At 45.9% G+C, this 27806-nt stretch overlaps 1 protein-coding gene across 1 annotated transcript; it reads left to right on the plus strand.

The window, feature by feature from the left end:
* The first annotated feature begins 317 nt into the window (after positions 1–317).
* On the plus strand, positions 318–27645 carry pxna (paxillin a). The gene is made up of 11 exons (XM_079747466.1): positions 318–497; positions 12987–13159; positions 13339–13424; positions 13617–13756; positions 14181–14382; positions 14921–15065; positions 20608–20766; positions 21413–21586; positions 22422–22503; positions 22746–22894; positions 23280–27645. The coding sequence occupies exons 1-11, from the start codon at positions 485–487 to the stop codon at positions 23544–23546; spliced, it is 1590 nt and encodes a 529-aa protein (XP_079603592.1). The 5' UTR covers positions 318–484; the 3' UTR covers positions 23547–27645.
* The last annotated feature ends 161 nt before the right edge of the window (positions 27646–27806 follow it).

Below are 27806 nucleotides of genomic sequence, written 5' to 3' on the forward strand. Positions count from 1 at the left end.
CACTTTTCTCATAAGCTACTAAAAATCCATCTGCTTGTCCATTTGCTTTAACAAAAATCATTAAAATAGTCTCCTATTAAATGTGTCCATGTTGTCCATCTTTACATGATACGATTTTTCCTACATGTAACGGCAGAACAGTTTCTCCTCTATTCCATTATTCTAGTCCACTCTGTCGTGTCCACCCATCCTGACGTCGTCCGGCCGCTAGATGTCGTATGGTCCCTAGGTACCGAACCGGACAACTGGTTGTGTTCACTTGTTGGAGGGTCCAGATGGGGGCGAGCTTTGAGTCTGTGACCGATCTGTCTCACGCTTATTGAGCTGGGAACTTGAAAACTTAACAGCAGTCAGTTGGGGGGAAAGCTGGGATTTCGGTCACCAAAGCTAAAGAAACGTGTCTTTAGTTGCCCTGCAGCTGTGAGCAACATCAGCCCGCACGCCGTTTCTGCTGGACGGGCTTTTGGCACGATTTCCGGATACCATGGATGATTTAGGTAAGCCCGCTTGACATAATAATGCTACAACTATCAATGGGGTTGTTCTGCTCAAACATCAACACGGTCATGCTATGTTGACATGTTACTCTTTCTCTGGCTTCTACTGTGAGCTCAGTGTTGCGTTCACTGAACGGATCGAGGGGACCATGGGTTAAGCACAACGTGGGACTGTGCAGGAGGCATTAGGCGACAACCAGCACAAGGCTAATTAAAACAACAGCAGGGTTGCTTGGAGCGATTATGAGTTCTACACAGATCTACATAATCGATGTTATGTGCTGGTGTGTTCTGTTGCCCCTGCAGCGTGTCGATTTTAACCTTGTGTCGACTAGGCGATCGTGTGTGTGTGTGTGTGTGTGTGTGTGTGTGTGTGTGTGTGTGTGTGTGTGTGTGTGTGTGTGTGTGTGTGTGATATACTGATATACAACATCTTCACCGACTCTACACAAGTAGGCCAACATGTTTTTACTCTTTCCCCTGATATACCAATAGCCCACCCCGACAGATACATTATTCATTTGGTTGACGCATAAAATTGCATGTACCTGCAGAACTGAGGCTCTTTAAAAGTCTTTAAAGCAACTTCAAATAGGCAGCGGACCTTCATGCAGCCTTGCCATACAAATCAAAGAAATCCAGTCCAGATGCTGAAATGCAGCCAAATGGAACCTTTGAGTGGGCCTTGTCTCAGCTGACCTTAAAATGTAAATTCACATTTCGCTTAATTTTCACTTCCCCAGTGGGTGGATGAATGTATTATCTGACGGAGAACGGCTGTGTTTCCACTATGCAGCATTTAAATTTAAGGCTTGTTTGGTAAGAGAACTGACTCACTTTAGAGTGCAGGGAGGGAACCTTTACACAGAAAGAACAGGTTGACCAATCATCACCAAATGGAGCCTGATTAATTGTTAACAAAACATTCATATTTTTCTCTTTCTCATTTCTTTATTTTATTGACTCTGGCCCTATCAGCCAGTTGTGCCCATTCCCTGGTGAGGGCTTGCTGGTGTGAGCGCTAGAGACTTGGCCAGGAATATTGGTCATTCTAAATGCAGTGAATATTTAAGGACCTTTCTCAGCTTACATGGGCAAAGGGCTTCCCTTAAAGTAGCCTCCTAAAATAAGACGTGCTCAACCTAGTGTAATTTCAATGTAGGGGGGCGGTGACACGCACGAGCACACACACACCAAATCACAAGATTTAGAGACGCTGTAAACTTGCAAAAATGTGTTTGTTTGGGTTTTCCCCCAACAAGGACATGCTTGTCTGTACTTTGGGAGTGTAAGGTAGCTGGGAGAGAATGTGGCCTGCTCTGGAAGGAGATAGAGGAAGACTGGGTGGGGGGTTGGGGGCATGGTTGTTTGAAGTGGCTAGTAGTTTGAAGGCTCCTCACATCAGGCCATCAAGCTGGTGGGTATTTATAGTGGCTGGACTCTGGGTCCTCAGGCCTCCAGTGCTGAGCCAGCAGCACCTGGGAACTTCCCATTGGTCTCTCTCTCGCTCTCGCTCTGAGAGAGTCAGTTCGTTCCTCCAGGTGGTCGACTGACTGGAATATTTGTGTATTTTTTAGGAATATATGTTGGTAAGGCCTTGTGATGGCAAGGTGTCACGACTCCATCCCATCCACATGCAGGGCTTGTCGAGCCTCGGTCACACTCCCCCATCCTTCCTCATCCACCACCAGCTCTGCCTCACCCTCTTCCTCCCCTCCCTCTCTCCCACTCCCTTCTCCATTCCTGTGGTGAGCCACATGGGAGTCCGAGGCTGTGATCTATCGGCAGCTGGGAACAGTGCAGGGTAGGCTGCAAGGCTGATTATCTGAGCTCTGCATACGGCCAGAGCGCGCTGTTCTGACATATGGCTTTCATTAGCCACCACCAGATGTACCCTATAGAGTTGGTTGTCGTTGTTGTTGTGACTTGACGCACACAAACAGACGCAGGCACACACACAGACAAAGACAAACGCACACACACAGCCCCTCAGCCATGCCCACAGCTCCTCCTTCAACTGCTCTGGTTCTGCACCAACCAGACATGCATGTCAAATAGTCTCTTACTCTTCCCCCCCCCCCCCCCCCACACACACACACACACTGTTCACTTTGAATCTTCTCATGTACCACTGCAGTTCTCCACCCTCTCCGCCTGATCACCTCCCCGCCTCACTTGGAGGCAGTCCATTGTGGGTTGACTTAAGTAGCCTCGTCAGCGGTCTGAAGTGATCTCTCAGAGCCCTTGGCCTTGTTTAGCGGGGGCCGCTGAAGTGGCTTTGTTTGAAGGGTCGCTCATCGAGTGTGAGCGGGGAGGGGGTCTCAGTTCTGCTGTATTCATTAGTGCAGCAGAACTGGGACCTGATTTGGGCCAACCTGCGAACCCTTCTGAGTTATTTAATACGGGGAGTATATTGGAACAGTACAAAATGTAAAGCGCTAATGATACTTGACACGCACACTTGACTAAGAATGCTGTTTGATCGTCTACCATGAGCTGCACAACCGGCAAAGTATTCATCTGTTATGGGCATCACGTAGATGTATGTATGTGTATGCATGTATGTTGAGGAGAGGATGGACCAGGTTGTCATATTGCATCTGGCTTTGCTCTCACAGCGGATGGTAAAGATCCCCCCCCCCCCCCGCTATGTCTGCCGGCCTCTCACTCGATGATGCTCTACACTATTATCAGCAGCTTCAGAGCTCTCTCCCTCTTTATAGCATGCAACATGCAACATGCCAGACTCTCAGAAGACTATTTATTAACAAATATAACATGGATGTTGTGATGTAATTGTATCATAAACATTTTTTTCCACATTTATATGCTAGAAGTTACTGTAATCATATTTGCCTATACATTTATCAATAAGTAATCCCGCAAGAGTCATCTATCCTCCAGTGTTTCGTCTCTCCATCTGTCCGTGTTAAGCGACGGAACATGATGTTGGCCATTTGAAACATATGGTACAACACGCGCACACACGCACGCACGCACGAACAACCATGTTATGCATGCTCCTCCAGCTTTCAGGCTGCTGGTGTGGACGGTTTGTTCTCTGAAGGGGACGCTGACTAAGCAGCCACAGCTTTGCACTTAGCCAACAACCGTATTGACCAGTAGCATCCAAGACTGCATAGCCAACAATCCCTGCATCGCTACAATGTAAAGCATTGTATCTAGCGCCGCCACCGCTGAACACAGTTGAGTGTATGTGTCTGTAATGACATGCTGATGTATTCCTCACCAGCCGCTGGGCTGCTGTTGTAGTCGGGATGTCATGAAAACACAACCCCGTTCCTACCAAGATTAATAATGATAAAAAATTAGGTTGGAATTTGAAAATCAAACGTGATTTGTTAGTGTATTTGTTGGACAGTTGAGCTCAAAGCAGGCAGAACACGGCCCTGACACCACCTGGGTCAGGGCACATTGTTTGTGCCTCCTTTGTTAAGATGTGCACTAATGGTACTAATTCTAGCTTGGCACTTTTGATTCACAAGTGTCCACCAGATGGCACGTATTTCATTTGAATTATTCAGCAGTGGAGAAACCGAAAAACAACTGAAAAAACAGAAGTTCTTGACACCGGATAATTGTGTGCCACAATAGAGATCCGGATATAAATTTCCACAGTGGATGCTGTCTCATCGAGTAGTAGCAACACTCATGTTTTCTTCCTTATCAAGAGATGACTTCCCTTATTTTGAATCCAAATCATATCAACGCTGCCCTACTGTAGTAGAATGTTGCGGAGCGTGATCTACAGCTGGAAACTGTGATCCTATACAGTCTGTTGTTTCCCAGGCTACTAGGACACAGGCAACAGTGAGTTGTCAGTGACTCACTCAAAGGATAGGTAGCCGGGGACTGTTGAGACGGACTGCATATTCTCTTTTAGTTTGGGACAAAGGACCATGACATTTGACAATATGGCTTTCGATAGCAGCAAGGCATTTCTTGGAATAGGCCTTGCAGATGGTTGTCAGCCTTTGTATATTGGATCCTGATTGGTCAATAACGTTCCAACTTCCAAGGGTTTCTGTTATTTTTCAATAATGTGACACCTCTGCCCTTATCTTTTCCCAAGCAATGTGCTTCAGTCCAACATTATTAACAATGGTCAAAAATAACTATCGACAAGCTGATAAAAACTTTATAGATGAAAGTAATATCTAACCATTGTGGGGAAATTGTGGTATGAACTGAAAAAAAAGAGGCTTATCCTTTATTGGAATAATGTACGACGGCTGGTTTTGTTACCAAAAGTCCTTACATATCCTGGGTATGTGAGAAGTTCAATCAAGTGGCATTCGAATAATGTTTCTTTCTGTATTCGAACTTGTATGCCCATTCAATGTATTTTCAAGCTTTGATTGTAACTGTTGCATCAGATATGGGCTAGCAAAAGATAAAATGTTATTTGCATATAGTGTTGTAAAGTCAACATTGTAAAACCCTGAACATTATGAAAAAATAAAAATATATGAAAACACACGCACGCACGCACGCACACACACTCTAATCCAATATATCGCCCTGTCTGATAGTTCACATAACACACTGCTGTAATTAAACCTGATCATTTGAATGTTATGATCATAGGGTTAGGGGTAGGGTTATGATCACAACCGCCCAGCTTCATCCATGAGTGGTTGATCTAACCGCAGATAAGTGGCTCATTAGGCCATTGCAGATGTGCATCCATTTCCTATATCACAATGGCCTTAAATGTCACAACAGCACTGGAGGCAAGGACCTGTGTTCCTCTTCATAATAAAAAGATTACTCATATTCTGATGCATGGCCAAAATTTGCTTTTGACCTTTCATCGTCCAGCCATTTTGTTGACGGATCGAGTTCCCCAGCCTGAATTCCTCACTGTGCAGGGATTCTTATCGTGGTGCTTAATTTGACGTTGATGGACAGCTCGTTTGATAATATGCAGTTGGCCGCGCGGCGGAGGAACGGGTGTGGACGGCACAGCGGCTAGGTGCTGGAGCTCTGGGGGGGGCTGGCTGAAAGGGCAAAACACGCATAACCTCCCGTGGTTCAGTGTCCAGTGTTGAAATCATTGTTCCTGTTTTCCCTTGCTGTCATGGTGTTTTTATATCACTGATGGTACTAAGTGCATCGTTAACTTCCTGTTTCTGACTTGCTTTTGCTTTGCCTTCGATATTCTCAGTTCCATTGCCAATGCCTTCCTGCTTTGACTCCAGAGTTGCTGGAGGATGTTTTTTCAGGCCTTTTGTGAGGCTGACATTACAGGGCAGCGTGGAGGCCGGTGGGTCAGTGCCAACTTGCCTGTCCGTTTGCTTTGGTAGAGGCTTTAATAGGGAATAACAGGCCCTCTTTTATCAAGTTATCGACCCACTGGGGTTATAAAACAATGTGCCTTGACACAATGAAGCCCTTTTAATTAGTGTGTGTGTGTGTGTGTGTGTGTGTGTGTGTGTGTGTGTGTGTGTGTGTGTGTCACACAATGACATCTGGGCTCCCATTCAGTGAGCAACTCATTAAAGATGATCTGGATTCAAAAAGCTTTGGCTCAAAGACATCATAAGCGATGCTAGCTCCAGACTACTCCTGCTCCATGCTAATGAACCAGGGTTACACACACATCGCACACACATTCCCTCTCATGCTAAAACAGCCCTGGTGGTTTTTCATCAGTGATTTGGCTGGCGGAATGCAGTGTGCTGCGTTCCAGTCCCCCCCAACCCCTCTTCGTCCCCCACCTCCTCACCCTCCTCCTCCTCCATCCATCCATCCTCTGTTATCTCCCTGCCAGAGGGGGACAAAGACCAGCTTGTCTCTGGTCCTGTGACCCACATTGACCCAGAGTGAGTGGGCCCAAGACTAGGAAACCAGCATTACCCGCCACACACTGGATTTACTCAATTTCCACACGTTTCACTAAGGGATCAATTCAGTTTCTAAATGTTTTCATATGTTTTTTTTGTAATTCTACCAAGGCGCATGATGAAAAGCAAAATTTTATAAACTTATGCTATGCCATGATACCGAGAAACCTTAAAATAAGCCTCTGTATGTATCATTACCGCAACACCTTTAAGAAATGATACTTAATGCAGAAGTGTGAACTTTGTTATGGTTGAATGTGGTTAGTGTTTTCTTTGAAACCAAGGCGTTAGCAGCAGCAGCAGCAGCATGAGATAACCACAGGAGGAAAGCCCCTAGGCTAGGTATAACCTCTGTTTCTCTAAGCCGTTTAACACACTGATGTGCAATTCAAATAGTGGTGAATGGTATGGCAGGAGTGTGGTATATGTGGTAAAGAACATAGGCAAGTTTATCGTAGGGCTATGTACAGGCCTCTCTAATTTTTGTCTCATCTTTTACATGCAGCTTTTGACCAAATTAAAACAGATTAATCTTCAATCGGGACCAACACAATTGTAGTCCGATTCACAAAGTCAATGAAACCATATTTGTTGGTTTACATGTATTAGACATCTGGCCGGGAGGTTGAAAAGAGATTATGTTTATACAAATTGATACAGGCAGCAGTAAATGCATGAGTTGACCGGAGACAGTTTCTGTAAATGGGCAGCCACTGGCTCCCTGATTTAAGGTCCGGGTCATAAAAGGTTCCTGCTGCACAAATGGCTTTAATTGAGTAGCTTTCGTTAAGGTTGTGTTACTCTGATTGGTCAATTGATTGGAGGGGCCCTGAACGTTCCCCTTGTCTGGAGGTTGGCTCTCTGTGATTGGTTGTCTGGGACAGCAGCCAATGCCAAGGACAAGATATTATCCCCTCTCTTGGTCTCCATCAGTCCGTTCATCGCAGATCTAGTAAGATATCAAGAACTAGATAGTTATGGAGGCTGACGGTCCTGAACGAAATCGGGCGTACGCAGAACTAGTTGAGCGCGTACTCTTTTGAAGAGTACTCTTTTGAATATAAATCACAATTTTTTTAGCTTAGAATTGATATCACGATTCTCTGCCACGATTCTAATTTTTATTGCACACATGAACCATGACAAAAAAAAATGGCAGTACCAAACATTTCCATATTAATGGCGTCCATAGACCTTCTGATTGATCCAAGATCGCTTTATGTATTGACAACACAATAGTGACCATTGCATACCCAACAGCCCTGCGAGTCACTCCAAGCCTGCTGGGTGGTCTTGGCTCTCCTACAGTCATCAGACTTATAGTCTATACATCATCCACCTAATACCCTATGTGTGCGAGCACAGGGTCAGGGTCGCCAAGGGATTAATAGAAGGCTGGAATGTTTCAGCGTATCCTTGGAATGTCTGGCCTAAGTTAAGTACACAGGACACCTGTGTGTCGGGTGCTGTTCCTGCTTCTGTTGGAACACGTGTGTGTGTGTGTGTGTGTGTGTGTGTGTGTGTGTACGTTGGGCCTGCTGCTATGGGGAGTCTATGATGGAGTCAGTTCTGTGCTAGACCAGGCGTGAGGTGTTGCACGAGTGTTTCTGAAACAGCTGGAGCCACTGGAGCACACTGAACAAGCTCTGACCTTCTGACGGGTAGCCTCGAAGTGAAGAGGCCTGTCTGTTGGTGCATTGTGTGTGTGTGTGTGTGTGTGTGTGTGTGTGTGTGTGTGTGTGTGTGTGTGTGTGTGTGTGTGTGTGTGTGTGTGTGTGTGTGTGTGTGTGTGTGTGCGCTGATTTGAGTATTTCCTGAGGCTTGGTTCCACGGCCATCCATCATGCTCTGTCAGGGTCACTCACTGGCTAGCCCTCCCACAACACAATCTTATACCAAAAATGACAATGTGTCATTTAGATTGCCCGCGCACCTTGTGGATGCACTCCTCCTGTTGCTATCCAGCAGCTGTGCTGGCCAAACGTTTCTCCATTACAGGAGAAGAGTCCATATTGGATCATGTCAGTGTGTTGTGTGGGCACTGAACAGAGCTCCTCCAATAAATGGCGCCTTCGGCTCTTCTTTCACCTGGCCTATAATTCCTGCTCTTCTACGCCGTGTGTGTGTGTGTGTGTGTGTGTGTGTGTGTGTGTGTTGCACCTCTTATTAATTTGTATTTCTTCAGATATTATAGATGTGTTTCCAGGTTGAGGCATGTCAGGAATTTGAGTCGGCCGTGTTCATCTTGATAAAAGGAAGGAACTAAGGAAGGGGGGAAGGTAGGAAAGGACAGATGTTATAGCAAAGGATGGAAGGAAGCTTGGAAGGTAAAGCAAAGGATGGAAAGAAGGGTAGAGGATAAAGAAAAGGATGGAACGAAGGAAGGGTAGACGGTAAAGGATGGAAGGAAGGAAGGAAAGGGTAGACGGTAAAGGAATGAAGGAGTAGACAAATAAACAAGGAAGGTAGCATGGAGGCTCACGGATGGCATTTGGTTTTTAATTGAACGTTTGTTTGGCTTCTGTTCGACATTATGCACGGCGTACGATGATGGGCTTTTCATTGAGCTGCTATGACATTTACCGTGTGTGATAACGGAGCATACAAAAGCTTCCCTCACGGTCTGCCATAAACCTGAAATGCTGCAACATCTCCACCTGCAGGATATGAAAGGCTGTGATTCCCACTGGAGATGCCTTCAACACAGATCAATAGTATATATGTAGTCTTGCTCGTGATATGTTCCCAGAAACGAAGTGCGACCGCTCAGCTCTTGGCAGCTGATGCGAGAGGAGGACGGCGTTGTTGTTAATTCACTCTGCACCCTGCTGTCTGCTGGTCAGCAGTGATTGTGAGCGACTCAGGAAACGTGTAATAAAGTGAGAGATGGGCAGGCAGGATATCCTGCCAGAGATAATGGAAACTATGGGCTCTATTGAGGGCTTTATGTAGATAGTATCATCTGCACAGTCTATAATCCCTGTACTACTATTGGTTCCTGTTTTTCATGTATACTTCTGTGTTATTCTTTACAGAAGTCTGCTCGGGAAATGATGCATGATGATGAAGCCACTTCTCGCCACATGATCCCCTTTTTTATAAATGGCCGTCAACCATAAAATGACTGCATGTATACACTTTTTTTTGGCACCCGCTGTTCGCAGCACACATCAGTGCATCATATGAATATCGATCCCGGTAGATGCTTTTACCTTTTTCGTTCTCAACCATTTTACCGAACGTCCTTCAAAACCTATCCATTTTTTTTATATATATATTTTTGCTTCCAACACTCTCTCACACTCTCTGTCTCTCTCTGTGTCTCTCTCTCGTTCTCTCTGATGAGCACCGCGGAGGGCAGTGCTTGTGTAATTAAAAGGCTCACCATTCATCTGGGAGAAGGAGCTTCTGCTTAATCTATGTCAACCCATATATTTCAGACTCTTGGGGACTCGCCTGTGCCATTTGCATGCTTCCCTTTTTTTTTTTACCCATCCATCTCTTCCCCCACACAATCCTCGGTGCTTATTAATCAGCGTGTCTTCTCTGCTGTCCCATATGTATGTATGCTTAGACTGCGGTGCATAATGCCAGAGCGCTCTGAACTCTACAGCGCTTTGAGTTTTTGACAGGGGACGACTGTCTAACAGGAAAACTTTGGCACCGGCTGAAATGAGTATGAATGCAAAATAAATAGTTTGAACCTCGCCCGCTTCAGAGGATTTTGTGGATTAAGGGTGCATAACGCACTGTGTGTCTGGGAGAACTAGTAGCTGTGCTTCATGGTTGCGGTTCACAAATTTCCTCTTCAATAGGAAGGATTGCACCACTGGGATTTCATCCTTTTTGAGCAGCGAAGATCTATCTCTGAGGCCCGTCTCGTATAGCACAGTGCTTCCAAGCCTGAAGATAATTGGTTATCGTCAAAGGCTTCTTCCTCCCTAGACAAAGAGAGAGCGACCAGATTTTCCTTTTTTTGTTCTTTAAGACTTTCAAAGTTGGAGATTTATAAACCTTGAATATCTTCTGCATCTTTTAAGTCACAAGATAAGCGCCCCTCTCTAATTTAGAAAATCTCGAATAGTATACATGAAGTTATTCTCGTCTCAGGGCTTTTATCTCTCAGGTTGGTTTGGTTTGCAGCCCCGTCTCTTCCTGTTGGGGCCTGACTGCGGCTGGCTCCAGATGTCTCGTACTTGTGGACCGTGCTATGGCATGTTCCCCCAGGCATGGGGTGTCTGCAGCACACCCCACGCACCAGTCATCACACGCTCTGTGCACATTTAAGAGCCTTAAACTCGTGGATGCACCAGCCGCAGTATGGCTATCTTGCTACATCTCTCCTTCCTAAATGATGATGCCTCAAACTTATTATTTTTGTCGGAGCATGCCATTGTTTCGCTTTAGAACAAATTATCTTTTCTATGGCCCTGAGATCACTAATGATATGAGACCAATGGACTGGGTCACGTTGTGAGTGATCCCCTGAGGTGGTAGAATGCGGTCAGCATCGATTCAAAACACTCCTGTGCAGAATAGTTAACTACAAACTCCAAAGCACTGGCAATGTCTGATCTTTCTGTGTGCTTTTGTACACGGACCCCCAATGACCACACACCATACACACACACACACACACACACACACACACACACACACACACACACACACACACACACACACACACACACACACACACACATGCGGGCCACTGCATCACGTGAGCCCAAACCCTGTAACTTGGCTGCAAAAGTGTAAACAGTGGGCAGCAATGAATCATAATGGAATGTGTCTGGTCCGTTGTGTCCATGTGGAGTAGAAGGCCTTCACTGTGAAACCCTGCCTGGTAGCTGGCATGCTAGCCACGGTCAGGCTGACTGTGGCCAAAAGGATCCGGTGTTTATCTAGCTCTGCCCCGTCTCCTCTCTGTCTGGTGACGAGTGAACGTTGCCCCCTAGTGATGCTGTTGTCAGGTCAAGGTGTTCACTATTATTATTTTGTGCTAAATATGCTGAATATTTCCAGTGACCTAAGGTTCATCTTGGATACGAATATCCTCAATTCAAACCGGATGGAGTTGATAATGAAAATATGAAAGACGTGGTCAATTTTACTGAAAGCCTGCATGGGATTTGAGTATGAAAGGGCAGCTGGTTATATATTTATTATTTATACTGGTTCTAGCCTAGTCCTTCCTAGTCCTCCCTTCTTGTGTTTGAACCGGTTGATAAGAACTCCTGTTACGAAAGGTTTGTTCGTTCCCCTCCCTTATTTCACAACCATTGGCTGTGTTGCGTGGCGTAGCCTTAGGGAATGTATTGTGTGTGTGTGTGTGTGTGTGTGTGTGTGTGTGTGTGTGTTGTGAAGCCTAACTCCACCTAGGGTTTCAGGCTGACAGGCTTGTGCCAGTATAGCAGTGGGAGGAGGCGTAGCAGCAGGTAAACATTACACAAGCCCTGTTCCTCTCGGCCCAACTCCCTCTCCCTCTCCCTGCCCCCTGGTCTCACCTCTCCCCTCTCTGTGCCTCACGCCCCACTGCTGAGGCCGGTAGAGCTAAGAAAGGCAGTTCCGGCCTGGCAGGGAGTCACTGTGGGCTGCCCTTCTTCCTTCTCCTTATCTCTCCTGGGTGGGTATGTGTGGGTAGCCGAGCTCTGGTCTTTTCCTAAGGTACGTTTCATCTTCAAATCTTCAAACTCTGCTGCCCTCTCTCTCTCCCTCGCTCCAACTCAGTGCTCTTTGAAGTTCGGAGTGTGTGTGTGTGTATGTGTGAGTTAAAAGTGCTGTGTCTTAGACTTTGTTCATGGTTGGGTTGGTTCAAATTCTTAATAAGTTGATGTAGAAAAGTAAAAAAAGGTTGCGCTTGGGAAGTTGGCACATCTTCTTTACGGCTGTTTCTCATTGAAGATACAACTTTGAAATGATGTGTTGTGCTTACGAGAGACATATACGCAGTAAATAGGTCTTACGATACGCCTCTCAGAATAGAGAAAATGTTGTGTTAAAGTGTGTGTGCGTCTACATTGTGAGACTGTCAGGAGGTCATAATGGCTATGGTTCCTGCATCGCTGTAGCGCCGCATTGCTTTGACGTTTGTTGTTACTTAATTTGGGTGCTTTATTGTTTTATGGCTTGTGACATTCTGACAGAGTAACCAAACACTGGTGTGCTTGTTGAGTGAGCTAAAATAGGCCTGCAGGGTACAGTAATACGGCCTGGGCCCTTCACTAAATCCACAGTAATGTCGTAAGTGTCTCTTCCTACCTACTCGTTAGACCTGCACAATTACAGTTTTGATGTCCCTGCACTCTGCGTTCCCTCTCTAGAGTATGGCACAGGCGTTTAACACAGACTGAAAGTCGTGTGTGTGTGTGTGTGTGTGTGTGTGTGTGTGTGCGCCTGCCTGCTGTTTGCCCACTAGGGTGAATGAGTAACCAGAGGAGTGGCCCAGACACCTCTTATGATTCACGCGGTTTCAACTCTTCCACCACCCTCCTGTGAAGTCACTCTTCTTGTGTGACCTTTTTGGAAGCTGCTGGCGACTATCTTTCTTTGGATGGTATACACAACACCAAAGAGAGCCTTGAAAAAATAACAAGTGGTGTGTTTGTTGTTATTTTCCGTAGATGCACTGTTGGCGGACCTGGAGTCCACAACATCACACATCTCCAACAGTCCACTCTTCCTGCCCGAAGACCCGGCCTACTCCCTGCCCATTGGTCAGTCGCACCAGCAGGACCTCAGCTCCCCGCCCCCGGGTCCACCTGACCAGACCATCAACGGACTAGACGACACCCAGGTAAGTCCGTGTGGAGACGAGACGTCGAGCCGGACGGAAAACCGGATGTTAAACGATAGCAGTTGTAGTTGTAGCGTTGGCTTTTTACAGCTGTGAATGTAGGTAGAGGTTGTTTTAGTAAGGTCTCCATATGGATGCTGGTCCTACATTGTGAGTAATGTACCTGCTGCTCTCCTCAGTCTTTCAGCTCTGCCCCACGGAGTACTTGGTCCACAGAGGGGGGCAGTCCCGATCCGGCCCCCGAAGAGGAGGAGCACGTCTACAGGTAGGACTTGGAAATGAAATCAGGAAATGACTCGCTTGTTGAGGAATATACTTTCATTTATTTTGGCACCGCTTTGATGTCTTGGTATATAAGCCAGTACCAGTTGACAGACGCAAAGACTCAATATAAATAGCAATATAATAAACAAAACGAAATGTGAGCGAAAATATTCTCTGTTGATTGTCTCAACAGTTTCCCGAACAAACAGAAAAACAGTGAATCTTCAACCGCCGCCATGAACTCTTCTCTGGGCAGCAACCTGTCCGAGCTGGACCGCCTGCTGCTGGAGCTCAACGCAGTCCAGGACAACAGCCCCTGCTTCCCCACAGAAGGTTCATTTACCTTCTGTTTATATACACCAGACTTTGATGTCTTGATGCTAAATCCTCCATATGTGGATCATGTGCACGGGATTAGCTTGTTGATAGCATTTCATTGCGCACATCTGGTTTGGCAATGCTTTGATGATTTGATATTTCATAAAATACAGCTGATGCTAATTAAAAGATCAGTCTTTGGTAGATGCATTTACCCAAATAATGGTCAAAATAATTCAACAATTTGTGGTCATATTAATTAACCGAGGGCTTCTGATGATGGACATGAGCAGACTATTTATCACTGGACTGTGTGCATCGCAGCCCTGTAGGCATCTGAGAAATCAGGCCACCACTGCCATGCACATGTCCTTTGTTCATTCCAAACCCGCATTGGACCCAGGCAGATAATCCACATGGTTTGGTTTTCTGTCCACAGAGGACACCGCACCCCCACTGCCGTCCAACAGCATACACCACTATGTCCATGAGAACGGAGTGTCGCCTCTCACGAGCCACAACCCTCCCCCTGCTGGCACGGAGAAGCCCAAACGCAGCCTGGCCACCCGGGGAATAGAGGACGTACGACCCAGTGTGGAGAGCCTCCTGGATGAGCTGGAGAGCTCTGTGCCGATGCCCATGTAAGGAGATAGTAATGAGGAGGATGAGGATTGATGATGATCATACTGCTGCTGCAGGTTTCGTCGTGTCCATCTGTAGATGCTATTATCAAAGGTTCTAGATGCTTGGTTGATCAAACGTTTTAGATGCTCGCTGGTTCAAAAGTTCAAGATGCAAGGAAGATCACAGGTTGTAGATGCCAAGTACAAAGGTTCTGGATGTAGCTGATGGGTCACCAGATGTTAGTATCCAAGGTTCTAGATGTTGGATCATGGGAGGTTCTACATGCTGGGTCACTAAAGGCTAGTAAAAAGGTTCTAGGTGCTAGGTCACGACATGCCAGCGACAAAGATTCATCATATCCCCCATCAGTTTTTCATCATTCTGCTTATTGATGGCATTCCATTGCACAAATCTCGGCTGGCAATGAGTGATGATTGATATGCAATCAAATGCAGAGGTTGTTTATACATTGACATTAACCAATTTGGTGACTTGACTTGAGGCATGGGGCCAATACTACGGCTCACCACAGTGTGTCCACGTGTGTCTCGTTAGCCCTGCCCCTGTCATGGTGTCCGAGGAGCCGACCGACGGCCCGGAGACGGCGGCCCAGCAGCAGGCCAGGATGTCTGCATCCTCCGCCACTCGAGAGCTGGACGAGCTGATGGCATCGCTGTCTGACTTTAAGGTCCAAAGCAATGTGAGTATCGTTGGGGGGGGGGGGTTCATGTTGGGATGGAGCAGTGGATAGATTTTGATTTGGAAATGTAATGTCTGAATTTGTCAGTAGTAAGGTTACTGCTGAGGAACACGTCTGGTACTGTTTTGAATTGGTTATTCAGTTTTAATGATGTTTCAGTGCACCAATGGTTGATTTTTATTATCAAATATAGATTTATTCTTTTTTTTGGGGGTAATATCATTATCTTTATAAGGCTACCATCCTGTACATCTAGGGCATTGAGGTGGGTTGCAGGGTAGATCTTTGTAAAAGGTGGTGTAATAGATTGTGGTAAGCTTTGTGTTTTTCTTTCTCTAACTGATCTCTAGCCGATAACGCAGGAGAAGTAATTAGAAACTGTAGGTCAGTTATCTTAATAATTTAGTTTGCACAAAGGAGTATAATTAGGTATTACAGAATTAGGAATTAGTTGTGTATTTATTTCGTAATTCTAATAATCGAGAGACGATAAAGTTTCGAAGGCTGCGTGCTAGTTTCTGTGCATGCATGTGGAACACCTTCATGGTTGACACTTTCTTTTTCAATCCTTTTCCTCTGTTCTGTCTTTTCCTCTGTGTCCTCTTTGTTTGTGTTGGTAAACACACCTGTTTTGGGGGGCTTAGTCAGGCTCTCAGTTGTCTGTGAATCTGGGGGGGGCAGATTCCTCATCACCAGCTGGCTCCCCCCTTACTGCCCCTACCCCATCGATAAACTCCTATGATGCTCATGTGGACATTCCCTCTCCCACCTGTGACATATCACCCTCCTCCACCCCATTCATGTTTGATCTCCATATAGATGAAGATCACTCCATTATAAGCAACTCTCCTTCATCGCCTACTATGACATCTACATCTACATCCGAAAGCCTTCAGTATTCCCAGACTCAACAGATAGACAGTTGTGGCAACGTTAGTCCCGAAGTCCCGCATAGCGTAACTGTCTCCAGTGCGATAAAGTCTCTAAATCAGGCCAGCGAGGTGAGACCTGCTCATGTGGCACCAGCTAAAACCCCCGCTATTAAAAGCTCAACGTCACCGTCTATGACCAAGAGCCCTAGTCCTGTTGCTAGCGGCTCAAGTCCACTCACTGTTGGCCAAACCCCTAGTGCCGGTCTTGCTCCCGGGGAGCCTAGCGGTCAGGCAGAGGCCGCCAGGAGCCTCAGTCCAGTGCTACTCTCTAAAAGTCCAGAAGCTGAAACTCATAGTTCCCTTGAAATCAAGAAGGTTGCTAGTCCAGTTCTACCTCGCAAATGTGCAAGCCCAGTAACGATACCAAAGGTATTTGGTTCAGCTAAAACCCCTAGTCCTATGGCCGTTCCTAAAAACCTTGAGGCGATCCCAAGGTGCTCCAGTCCGGTGACCGCTCCTAGGCTCTCTAGCCCGATTCCAAAGTGCTCCAGTCCTTTCACAGTTCCTATGATCTCAAGCCCCCTAACTATCCCTCAAAGCCCGACGCCAGCCTTAGACACCGTCCCAAAGTGTGCCAGTCCGTTCCCGGTTCAACGGATCGGTAGTCCGTTGGCATCCTCACTGAATCAGAGTGCAGCCGATAGGTGCTCCAGCCCAGCCACAGTCACCAAAATAACCTACACGGTCCCACATGCTAGCAGTCCCCGGGGCTCCCCCATCACCCTCCCCGCCGTGTCCTCCAATAGCATGTCGGCACCCCATAAAGACACTCCGGACAGGGACTTCTCCTGGCCGTGCCGGGCTCCGCTATTGAACGACGCCCTGGACAAACTCTTGGCTATGGGCCCGGGCGAGATGCACACGAGGGGGAGCTTCGACGACGGAGCGTCCGACCTCGGAGGGTACTCCACCCAAGGAGAGTCAATGCAAGGAGACGAGGATAGGCTGTGGGACGACGAGGAAGGAATTTACCCCAGTCTCAGCCGGGACGGGACCTTGACATCTATGACCGACTCCAGCTGGATGGATGAGTGTATGACCCCCTCTACCTGTCCCGGGACCCCAGACGTCATGCAGGACCTGCCCTCGCGGCAGCCCTCCGCCGTCGAACGCTTATCCGCATCTGGACAAGTAGGACTCTCGCCTGGGGCCCCCGAAATGAGATGCTGAGGCATGGCTGGAATGCCTTCTTAAGATCCCATCTGGGCCTTCTATTATTAGGACGTTTGACCCTAGCCTCGTGCTTGGCTCCATCAAAGATAGGCTGTATTTGAAATTAAATATAAACCCCTACTACATAGTGGATATAAATGTAAATGTGTAACTCTTTGGACAGGGGGAAGTATTGTGATATCAGACCAACTCTTAAGTTCCAAAATTGTAGTCCTCATCATGAGAGTTTTTAGTATTGATTTACACAAGGTGGTGTGAATCAATAGTACATTTATGTGATGAAACTGAGAGGTGAGGAACATTTTTATTGAGTTATTGCCAAGCCCTTCCCAAAGCCTTACTTGAAAGTCTCCCTCACCAGTATTACAGAAGGGTAAATATCATAAATATTGATGTGTGGCCAACGGATGATGATGACAGATACGTTTTTCAGCCTCATTGGGAAAGAAACTTATTTCACCAGAGCAGGTTTTTTTTAACACAAAAGTCACATACACACACGCAAAGCATCTTGATAAACAGTAACAGCCCTCCTTTTTTGAGGTGCGGTGCATGAAATGCTTCATCCCCCATTACAGCACTACAACATATCCGGAGGCACACGTCCACGATGGTAAATAACAGGCTGACTCTTCCTGGCTTTGTGTTTGGGAAGCTTTGCTGAAGGTTTTCCGTGCACGCCTCCACTTGCTCCTGGTTGACATAGCTGTCTGAGTCATCATCATCAGGACCTGGCTTGCCGTCTTTGCGCAACAGATGTGTACACTGTGTCCATTCATCTACTAGTCAATGATCCCTTGCCTCATGGCGCAGAAGTTTTTTTTTTTTAAAAAGGCTCAGATGCTAGACGATGGCATGTTTGCTTCAAAGTGCGCTACACTCTGTTGACTGTTTGCATCTCCTGACTTGGTTTGGCACTGATCAATGAGTAGAGAGGGTTTGATATTTGAAGCTGTGCAGCATGGCTTGCCAAAAGACATTTCACCCGCTCCAATTTTTTTTTGCAACAAGGCTGCACTGGATAAAGAACAAAACATACTCGGCCGGAGCCAGTGCTTCTGAAGCCATCCTGCTTGTGTGATATCTATTTTTTCTTAACTTCAACGTGTGCTTTGAGAAATAAAGCAACCCCCCCAACCCCCCCCCCCCACCCCACCGCCGTATCATTCACTCTCCAGCTCAAGTCAGTCATTCGCCGCACCAAAGAGACCCCCAACGTGCACCCCATGTACCGAGAGGGGCTGCTGCGGCGCAAACTGGGCGCCGTCCTCGTCAACAAGAGCAACTCTCAGGACCGGCTCATCCAAGAGCTGCAGGGGAAACTGGGCATCGGGAAGGCGGAGCGCCGGCGCAAGCAGCAGCCCGACGATTGGATGACGGAGGGGGTCATTGTCATGTCCAACCCTCAGCGCACGCGGGAGGAAGGCGGGGCCCCGACCGTGGATAAGGTAGAGGGGAGCGACCGGGTAGATAACCAGACTGGGGTTAAACGACAGAGCTGGTACCAACGAGTGATTGCCACCGTATTAACGGATAACAGCTTCGAAGAAGGAGTAAGCAGAGTGGGTTTAATTTACGCTTTTTCCAACCCAGCTGCATTTGGACTTTGAGAAAGAATTTTGGAGTAAAATTAAAGCTATAAATAAGGCTTTGTTAACACTATCACATTTTCACTGTTCTATGACTTTCTAAATTTCGTTCCTATTTGATCCTGTCCTTTTCCTCTGCTGTTATTTTCTCGTTGCTCTCCTGTTTCCATCCTGCTGTGTTTCGCTGTCTCTCTCTGTCCCTCCTTCAGATCATCATCCCTCCCGTGTCCCCCGCCCCACAGAGAAAAGTCCTGCCCCCTCCTCAGCCCAAAAGGCCTGCGCCCATCCAGCAGGCCCCGCCTCCTTCTCTCCCACCGCCCCCGCCCACCCTGCCTCCCCCCAGGGAGCCCACCCCGCCTCCTCCTCCACCTCCACCACCACCACCACCACCACCACCACCTCCGCCCCGGGAGCCTACCCCTCCCCCGGCCCCGCCCACTCCATCACCCAGCCCCCCGCCCCAGCTGGCCACGCCCCCTCTGCCCCCCAAGGTCTTGGTGTCCGTGAGCTGTCAGACAGAATACGACCCTGCCTTCCCTCCGATGCAGGCACGGCACCAGCACACATTCACCCCCCCCCACCCCCACCACTTTGCTTTGTTCACCCTTTTTTCTATTCAAACTCTCATTCTTCTCTGTCGGTTTTAGATGTTTTTTCATTTATATTTATTTAATGGTTTTATTCATCTGAATCCGCTGTGATTCAACAAGGGTTCTGCCTTTTGTGTGAAGTCAGCTCCCACAGTTTTGATTGTATGCGCTGGAGATAAATCACATTACAACACTCCCTCTCTAGCCCCCTGCTGTGGCGACATGTAGTCTAGTGTTTGCGTGAGACCCCCACTTAGTCCAGGTTACACGGTACATGTAACACTACATTTAGGCATATCTGGTCCCTCTCTATCCCTCACCAACTCCCTCTCCTCACTTCTAATGGCGCCAGGGCTCATGGTATCAGATAAGGGGGGGAGGTGGTAGACTTTGAGGGCTTTACAGGGTTGGGATGGGATGGGGTAACGCCTGTGCTCCAGCCGCTCTTTAACTGTCCTGCGCAGGAATGTGAGGCCCAAGGCCCAGCTGGACACCCAATCCGCCCCATGACAGCAAGGTTACCGCTACCGTTTTTAGCATCCCCCATAGGACTTCCGTCAACAGGCCCCATTAGGGTAAGGACCGGGGTGTCACTCTAGAATGCCGGTGTAGAATCATTCTGTTTTTAGCTTGGCGAGGTATTCAGATGTACCCGGGTTAACGGCCTTGTTTTTGAAGATGCATTTCTCTTCAAGCGCTGACTGTGTCTGTCAGGTGTGTGCGTGTTTGTGTGTGTGTGGGCAGATGGATGAATCGGGAGAGAGGGAAGATTTCAAGGTTCCCCGTAATAGGACTTTTTGGTAGATTGTGAAGCTTACCTTCACCATAAGCCAAAAGAAGATGGATATATATGTTTGCTCAATATATTTTGTAGTTCCTGAATCAGACATGGCTTCTTTGTAACTAGAAGCTTCTTTCTCAGTTTTGGCTATTGAACAGCTCTCCCTAAAGGAAGATGGTCCAGTCCCTATTGTCCGGGGGGACTCTGTTCCACGGCAATCATGCAACACAATGTGTAATCAGGTTGCTTAGATGTATATGCAAAGTACCAACATGATCCGATTTCTATATTGTTTGATTGTATTGGCTTTATGGATGAGGGAAAAGCTAGGGAAAGACCTAGCACCAAATATGTTTAGAAAGCCTTCAAATCAATGCACATTGAATCAACAACTTTTCTGTTTTTATTAAAACGGTTCTCAAACCAATCAGAAAAATTATGATTTATTACTTTTTCATTGCGTGCCGCATCTTTCAGATTCAGTCTCAGGGGAAGAGCTCTCCGACCGGCCCTCCGAAACAAGCCAACAAGCTTGACAACATGCTGGGCAGCCTGCAGTCGGACCTGAACAGGCTGGGAGTGCAGACCGTGGCCAAGGGGGTGTGTGGTGCCTGCAAGAAGCCCATCGTAGGCCAGGTAGGTGGATGTACACCCCTCCAGAGGAATACAGGTCTAGAGGGTGCAGACAAAAGCCCACTGATACACCCAAACACATAGTATATCAATTAAGTATCTTAGGTACAATAATACACATTTATTTAGAATATTAAAAGATGAATTTGTCTGTGTTCTGTTTTTGGGTTGGATAGTTTTTGGGAAATCTAGCACCAGAGGGTGCTCCAGTAACTTGTCCTAGTTTACTAAGATATGCTGTGTTGGCCTGTGTCCTGCATATTTCCTGAGTGATTACCATGCGTTAAGGCCAAAGCCACTAAATGCATGAATAATGTATTTTCTTAAATTTTCCATATGTTTATCACTGGGATCATTTCTTATCCCAGTAATAAGATGTACAATCAATGTTCAATCGATGTACAATCAATAATTTAAACTCAATGACGGGATAACTTTAATGAGAGAAAGTAATATTTACAGCTCCCGTAAATTTCAAGTCGCCAACATTTCCTCTCCTATAGTTGGATTTGGAAATGTAAAATTGACTTTCCAATTGTAATCCCTACATAAAAACAAAGATTGCAGTCCTGTTCCATGTATACAGACTTGTACACTGAACCCCCTCCCTCACCACAGTTGACCTGAATGTTGTCCTTGTCTTCACCAGGTGGTGACGGCTATGGGCCGCACGTGGCACCCTGAGCACTTTGTGTGCACCCACTGTCAGGACGAGATCGGCTCTCGAAACTTCTTTGAGCGAGATGGCCAGCCTTACTGTGAGAAGGACTACCACAACCTATTCTCCCCGCGCTGCCATTACTGCAACGGGCCCATACTTGACGTAAGAGATGTGTTGTGCATGCAATAAAGGACATTTATGATGTGATTTTTATATTCATAAAACTGCCTAATTTATGGATATTAACATCCAGCTGGCTCACGTATGGACCATCAAAATATTTTGGTTGTTAAAAGTAAAGGGGATTTTGGCAGATTACTTGTTGTTTTCTTCCTAACTTATGAGCTCATTCCTATTCAAACTTTGAGCTACTGCTAGCAGCAGTAGTGTAAGATACTTTGGTTAGGAAGTTGAATTGGACTTTGTTCGAGGGATTAGCCAACATGAGTGATGATTCTCACATATTTCCAGTAATATCAGACAGGCACAGCAACCCAGTCTAAATGCAGAGTAACTCACCCCCCAGTTAACTGCTCAGGTTAGCACTAGCTTACAAGAGATCACAAACAAATGCTTTCAGCTTGAGATATTTCCTAGCAAGACTTTTCTTCCTGGACTTGTTATTGTTATGGCATCTAGGCCTACATTGTGTGTGTTGTTTGTTGTTGTTCAAGGTACATGAGGAATGGTTTGAGGCCTGGAAAACATGATCCAGCAGTGCAAGCATCTGCCCATATCTCCTCAGAGCTTCTCCATAACTAGCCTGCCCTCTTCTGGTCATAGTTGATAGTTTAACTGAAAAAGAAGAAGTGAGAAGTAGTTAAGAAACCCCATTTCAATACAGGTTCAGTTTGAGTTTAGGTATTGGCCAGTGGGCAGCAAGTACTGAGTTGAAAACATGCAGATGACAATATTGTTTACATGGGGGTTAAGATGGGAGTCGGGACATGACAGCTGCTTATGTTTGATGTTGTATGTTGATGTTTTGATGTTGCAGAAAGTAGTGACTGCTTTGGACAAGACCTGGCACCCAGAGCACTTCTTCTGTGCCCAGTGCGGCGCCTTTTTCGGGCCTGAAGGTATAATCCAGTCCTCCATGACACCTACACTTCCTGTTGCGGGCAACTAATCTCTTAAAGTAATATTTATACCAAAATGGAAACAGAATCCTGTAGTAGTTCAGGAATTTAATATCCCAGAATGCCTTTGATTGCGCACTTAATCAATCTTAACAAAAGTGTGTGTTTAGATTGACATTGATTGTGCATGTTAAAGCAGTGTTTAAAAGCGGGAGGAGTTGACATGTGACCTTGTCATCCAGGTTTCCATGAGAAGGATGGCAAGGCGTTCTGCAGGAAGGACTACTTTGATATGTTCGCTCCTAAATGTGGAGGCTGTGCTCGTGCCATCCTGGAGAACTACATCTCTGCCCTCAACTCTCTCTGGCACCCAGAATGCTTTGTCTGCAGGGTGAGTTCTTCAGTGGGCGGATGTTTTTAAATTATTCAAATAGGTCTGGACTGTTATGTCTAAAACATGTCTTAAATGAGGGGCAAATGGCCATGCCATAACTTGTAGTAAACCCCTAAGAAGGCAAGAACAGTGCCTGAACTGGTCTCTGAAATTACATTTATATCAACCGAATAAATCCTTCCTCAACAGTCAAGTCAGCAAAATGTCCACCTGTTCTTGTTTCTGTTGACTTTAAATTCATTTTGCAAACACCATTCATCAAAAGCAACCTATCCTCCAACTTTGATCCATTACTCAAGTCATTCAGAGGCAGGTATTCAGAGGGCTTTGGGCTGGGGAGTCCCCACTGCTGAACCACTGCCTTGTCCAACCCCTTCCGCAGGAGTGCTTCACTCCGTTCGTCAACGGCAGCTTCTTCGAGCACGACGGCCAGCCGTACTGCGAGGGCCACTATCACGAGCGGCGCGGCTCCCTCTGCTCGGGCTGCCAGAAGCCCATCACCGGCCGCTGTATCACGGCCATGGCCAAGAAGTTCCACCCCGAACACTTTGTGTGTGCCTTCTGCCTTAAGCAGCTGAACAAGGGCACCTTCAAGGAGCAGAACGACAAGCCCTACTGCCAGGGCTGCTTCGTCAAACTCTTCAGCTGAAGCTGTTCCTGTTGGTGGCGGTCCCGATGGGGAGGGGCTTGCACAAAGCGACCCACGGGGAGGCCCCCCCGTGTGGGTTCATTCGTTGGTTTCTTGTTTTCTAACTGCTGCATGCGTACCGTCTGTGCCCATCTATGCGTTCACTGATGTGCGTGTCGTGTATGCGTGTGTGGGATACAGTGGAGAGGTGTCGATGATTTTAAAGGCTATTTCCATAGGGGATCACATCAGTAGAAGCCATGGTGGATGGACTCGACACCAGCTGGTGAGGGGCCGTGTAATTAGCCTGATTATTCTTGGTGGCCATTCGACACTGACTACAGGCAGATGTTTTCTAGAGAGATTTTAAGGATTTTTTTAAATTGTATGCATGTATTTGTTGAGTGTGGTTGCAACAAATGCAGTGATTAATACTTTCGCAGCGCGATGATTTGTAAATGTTATTTTTTAACCCTTTCCCCAGGGCAAGAACCCTTATCATGTGACCAAACCAGCTCAAAGTGGTTTTGTGATGGTTTGGGACAGCTGCTTGTCAATTGCATGGACCATAGGCTTGACCTCAGTAATTCTAAAACATGTAGATGGTTTTACATAACCGATACTTTGCCTATGCGTGTTGTGATAATGTATTAATGTATTTTTCTAATTATAAGATAGAGATTTGCAATATTGAGATACATAGAGAAACGTGTTTAATTACATGCACACACTGGTTGGGGTCATTTTATTTTTTTTATATTTTGTCATCCAATTGCAGATTTCCTTCCAAGACCATCGAGGTGGATTTTGGTTTGATCAAACTATCAGGTCTTTTTATGGAACTAAACTACATATTCTTTAGTCTCTCAGTGTTAAAGGCCTTGTTTTCATGTCACCCCTCTCTGTTGTTTTCTACCAATGGGCACCAGAACTTGAATGAAAATGTCCCACTTCAATTGCTTGCACCTTTAAACTTTTAAACTGTGTGTGTGTGTGTTATCTTACGACCGACATTCTAATATAAAAAAATGACGAAATTAGATCAAAATCAGTTATAAGTCAATACAAGTGTACGCTTGTTAATGTTTCAATTTAGGTGCAACTTTGATACAAATAAGCCAAGTGGCTCGATATTGAAAAACTGAAATCAAAAAAAATTCAAAGATATCCTTTGATTTACTGCTGCATATGTCCAAAATTGTAACCAAAGTGTCCAGTGATGTTAGGAATAAGCCGAATTGATCTAATGTTTTATGTTTGACTACTATGAACAAAGCTCAGCACTGTTAGAATGTCATTGACTTGTCTTGATGACGTGAACCTGAGCTTGAGATGTGCTATGTGTTGTGCAATGTGTTGAATGGCGTGCTGCATTTCTAGGATCGATGAGCATAATCCCGTCTGGCTGACGGGTGGGGGTTCATCAGCACTTGCTGCCGGTTGCTATAACAATCAAAGAAAATGTGGAATACTCTTGGACATGCATAGTGTTGTGAAAATCACTGTTGTGTCATGGCTAGAATAAAAATATATAAATATTTTTTTCTCCAGGCTCCCAGGAATATGCAAAGAGCTGGCTCTATGGGCATATAATTATAAACCAGCGATGGCTCTCGCCTAATACATAACACCCACTTGTATTGGATAGTGTTCAGGAGAAATTAAGAGGCCCTGCCCTGAATATTTAGGTAACAGGCTAATACCTTTTGAGATGAACGCTAACCTCTTTGACTATAAAGTTGTATTGGTTAGCTGCCTCCGGAATGGGTAAACAGGAATACCAGGGCCGTTGAGTATTGATCAGTTTATTTGACAAGTGGCTTTTTACATGTTCAGTCTCTGAATGTAACCTTGATTACATTATTTGGTGATCTTTAACTTTTCACTGACGTTCTTGCAGACTTTATTATCCAGATACATTTGTACAATTTATGGTTCACACGATACATGGTGTATTTTAAAACAATATAAATGATTGTGCCAATTTTTGTATGCCAATGCAATGTCTTGTACACTGTGGAAATGTCTGTTTCTTCTGGTTGAGTCTTTATGGGTTGAACTCTAGAAAAAAACGATTTGCTTAGTGCACTAATGCTGATTTCCAAATAGTCTTGCAAAACCATTACTGGACAATTTCCTAGAGCCCACTAGGTAATATACATTATATTGAGCCATATATAGTTGATGTGGTTGTTATAGGCCTACCTTATATAACCACAAGCCCAGGGCTATGTGATATTAAACACTTTCAATGTTTGAACTATGCCCATTAGAAAATGTATTTCTGCTCATCTCTATGGTAAGATTAGGGTTATGATTGCCTTATAGATCCAATGCTTTGCCATGAGTATCTCGGCTCTTTCGAGTCCCCCCATGTCCCTTTTTAAGTGCCACAATTACTTTTTCTGTTCATAAAGAGAACATTTCATAGCCTGGCAATGTGTTTGAATTCATGTGATTGATAATAAAAGGTTATTTCTGTAAGTAAGCCTTTTTTGTTATGTATTTTTCCTTTTTATTTTCCTACAATCCCAAAAACGTGATCAATGTGCAATTCATGTTTGGGGGTTATTGTAATACTAAACCCGAGTAAAATAATATTGCTTTTAAAACATGTTCGGTGATTTATCTGTAATCAACCAATCACATATCTAATGCAATTGATGATAACAAGCCCATGGGTTTCTGGGGACTGATGTTAGAATCCTGATCTTGTCATTAAGCGTTTGTAGCTGGCGGCTGATCTCGGAGATGCGAGGCGAATCGGCAGCATCTATAACTTCGATCCTCTGCATACTTCGAAAACGATGTAGGTCTAAGAAGTTTTTCTCTCCAATCTGCCAAACGCGCAGTTTAATACTTTGCAGATTAGGAAAAAGCTTGAAAATCAGACCAGTGTGGCAGTCTGAGGGCCATGGTTCTAGATGTAGGTGTAGTAGACCCTGGACCTTTGACGCTATGACTGCCAGGTCAGCTGAGGTCAACTGATTTACACACATGGTCAGACTGGTCACCTTTGCGGGAATTGACCCGCCATACTCCCGAGAAGGGGGCCCCCCTTTAATAACAAGGGTAGATAATTGAGGGACGTGGCTCAGCCACGTTTTCAATCGATGTCCTTGTGAATCCATGTAAACCACAGTAAGACTCTGTAGACGAGTCAATGAACGCATCGTGTCGTTGGACAGACACGAGTCGTCGTACACAACCAGCTCCAAGCTGGTCAGCGTCTGGTTGGAGAAGCAGTCGGCAGTTTCTCCCAAACCCTTCTCCGGAACACTGACATATTTGGGATAGTGATTCATTGCCCAAGAGAAGTGCTTCAGCTTTGGCAAACCGGAAATAATACAGTGAAACATCTGCACTTGGTTTCGTTTGTCACCAGCTGAGTGATATTCAAGCGAGGTCAGATTCGTGAATTGTGAGAGAAACGCAAGAAAATGTTCAGGAGAAAGGAAATCCACATCACACAGACTGATGCAGGTCATCAGTTCGGGGTCCACCACTGTCAACCATTTTATCACAGCATATGCATTACGCTTGTTGTTACCCCTTAACGCCAAACTCCTAAGTTTTGGAAACTTGTTTAGATGCCGTGCGCATTCTTGAATCCCATTGTCCACTACCAGTGTGGAGAGAGATGGGAGCGTTGATGCCAGCTGTATCCAGTGCTTCTCCTTGAGCCCACCCAGCACCACGGCACGTTTGAGACCTCTGCGAGCAAGACTTGTCCAAAACTGAGGATTGTATCGTCCGTTTTTGAAACTGAAACACGCGGTATAGTCTTCCCATAGAGAGCGATGGCTCACGAGTTGTTCGAAATACTTGCAGCACACACGGACGTTGAACTTGTCGGCTGCTGGGAGATATGTGAACACGTGGAGCAATACATCTGCAGGTAGATGGTGGAGAAGGTTGGCCATCACGCCAGAGTCAGAGTCCAAACATTGGACTTGTCAACGCACGCGTTGGTAACTGATAATCACTCCTTGATCGTGTTCTTGATCCTTGTCATAATTCATTCATTGATGTGTTGGTTCTCTTTAAATATAGTTAGTTTGTTTCTTCATTAGTTTCTTCTGATTGCAAGTCGGACCTGTTTACAAGAAGGTTTGCCGCGACCCGCTATTTCTCCTTCTGTTGTTTGTGGGCGCCGCTGGGTGGATGTCGAACAGCTCGGTCGTGCGATACCGCCACCAACTGGACTGGAGTATATAGGTAGTCTGGATATGGATATATAGATATATAGATAGATAATTAAATTCTGCATTCAACATCTGT

Source organism: Pollachius pollachius (assembly GCF_949987615.1).
Source record: "Pollachius pollachius genome assembly, chromosome: 12".
NCBI classification, from domain to species: domain Eukaryota; kingdom Metazoa; phylum Chordata; class Actinopteri; order Gadiformes; family Gadidae; genus Pollachius; species Pollachius pollachius.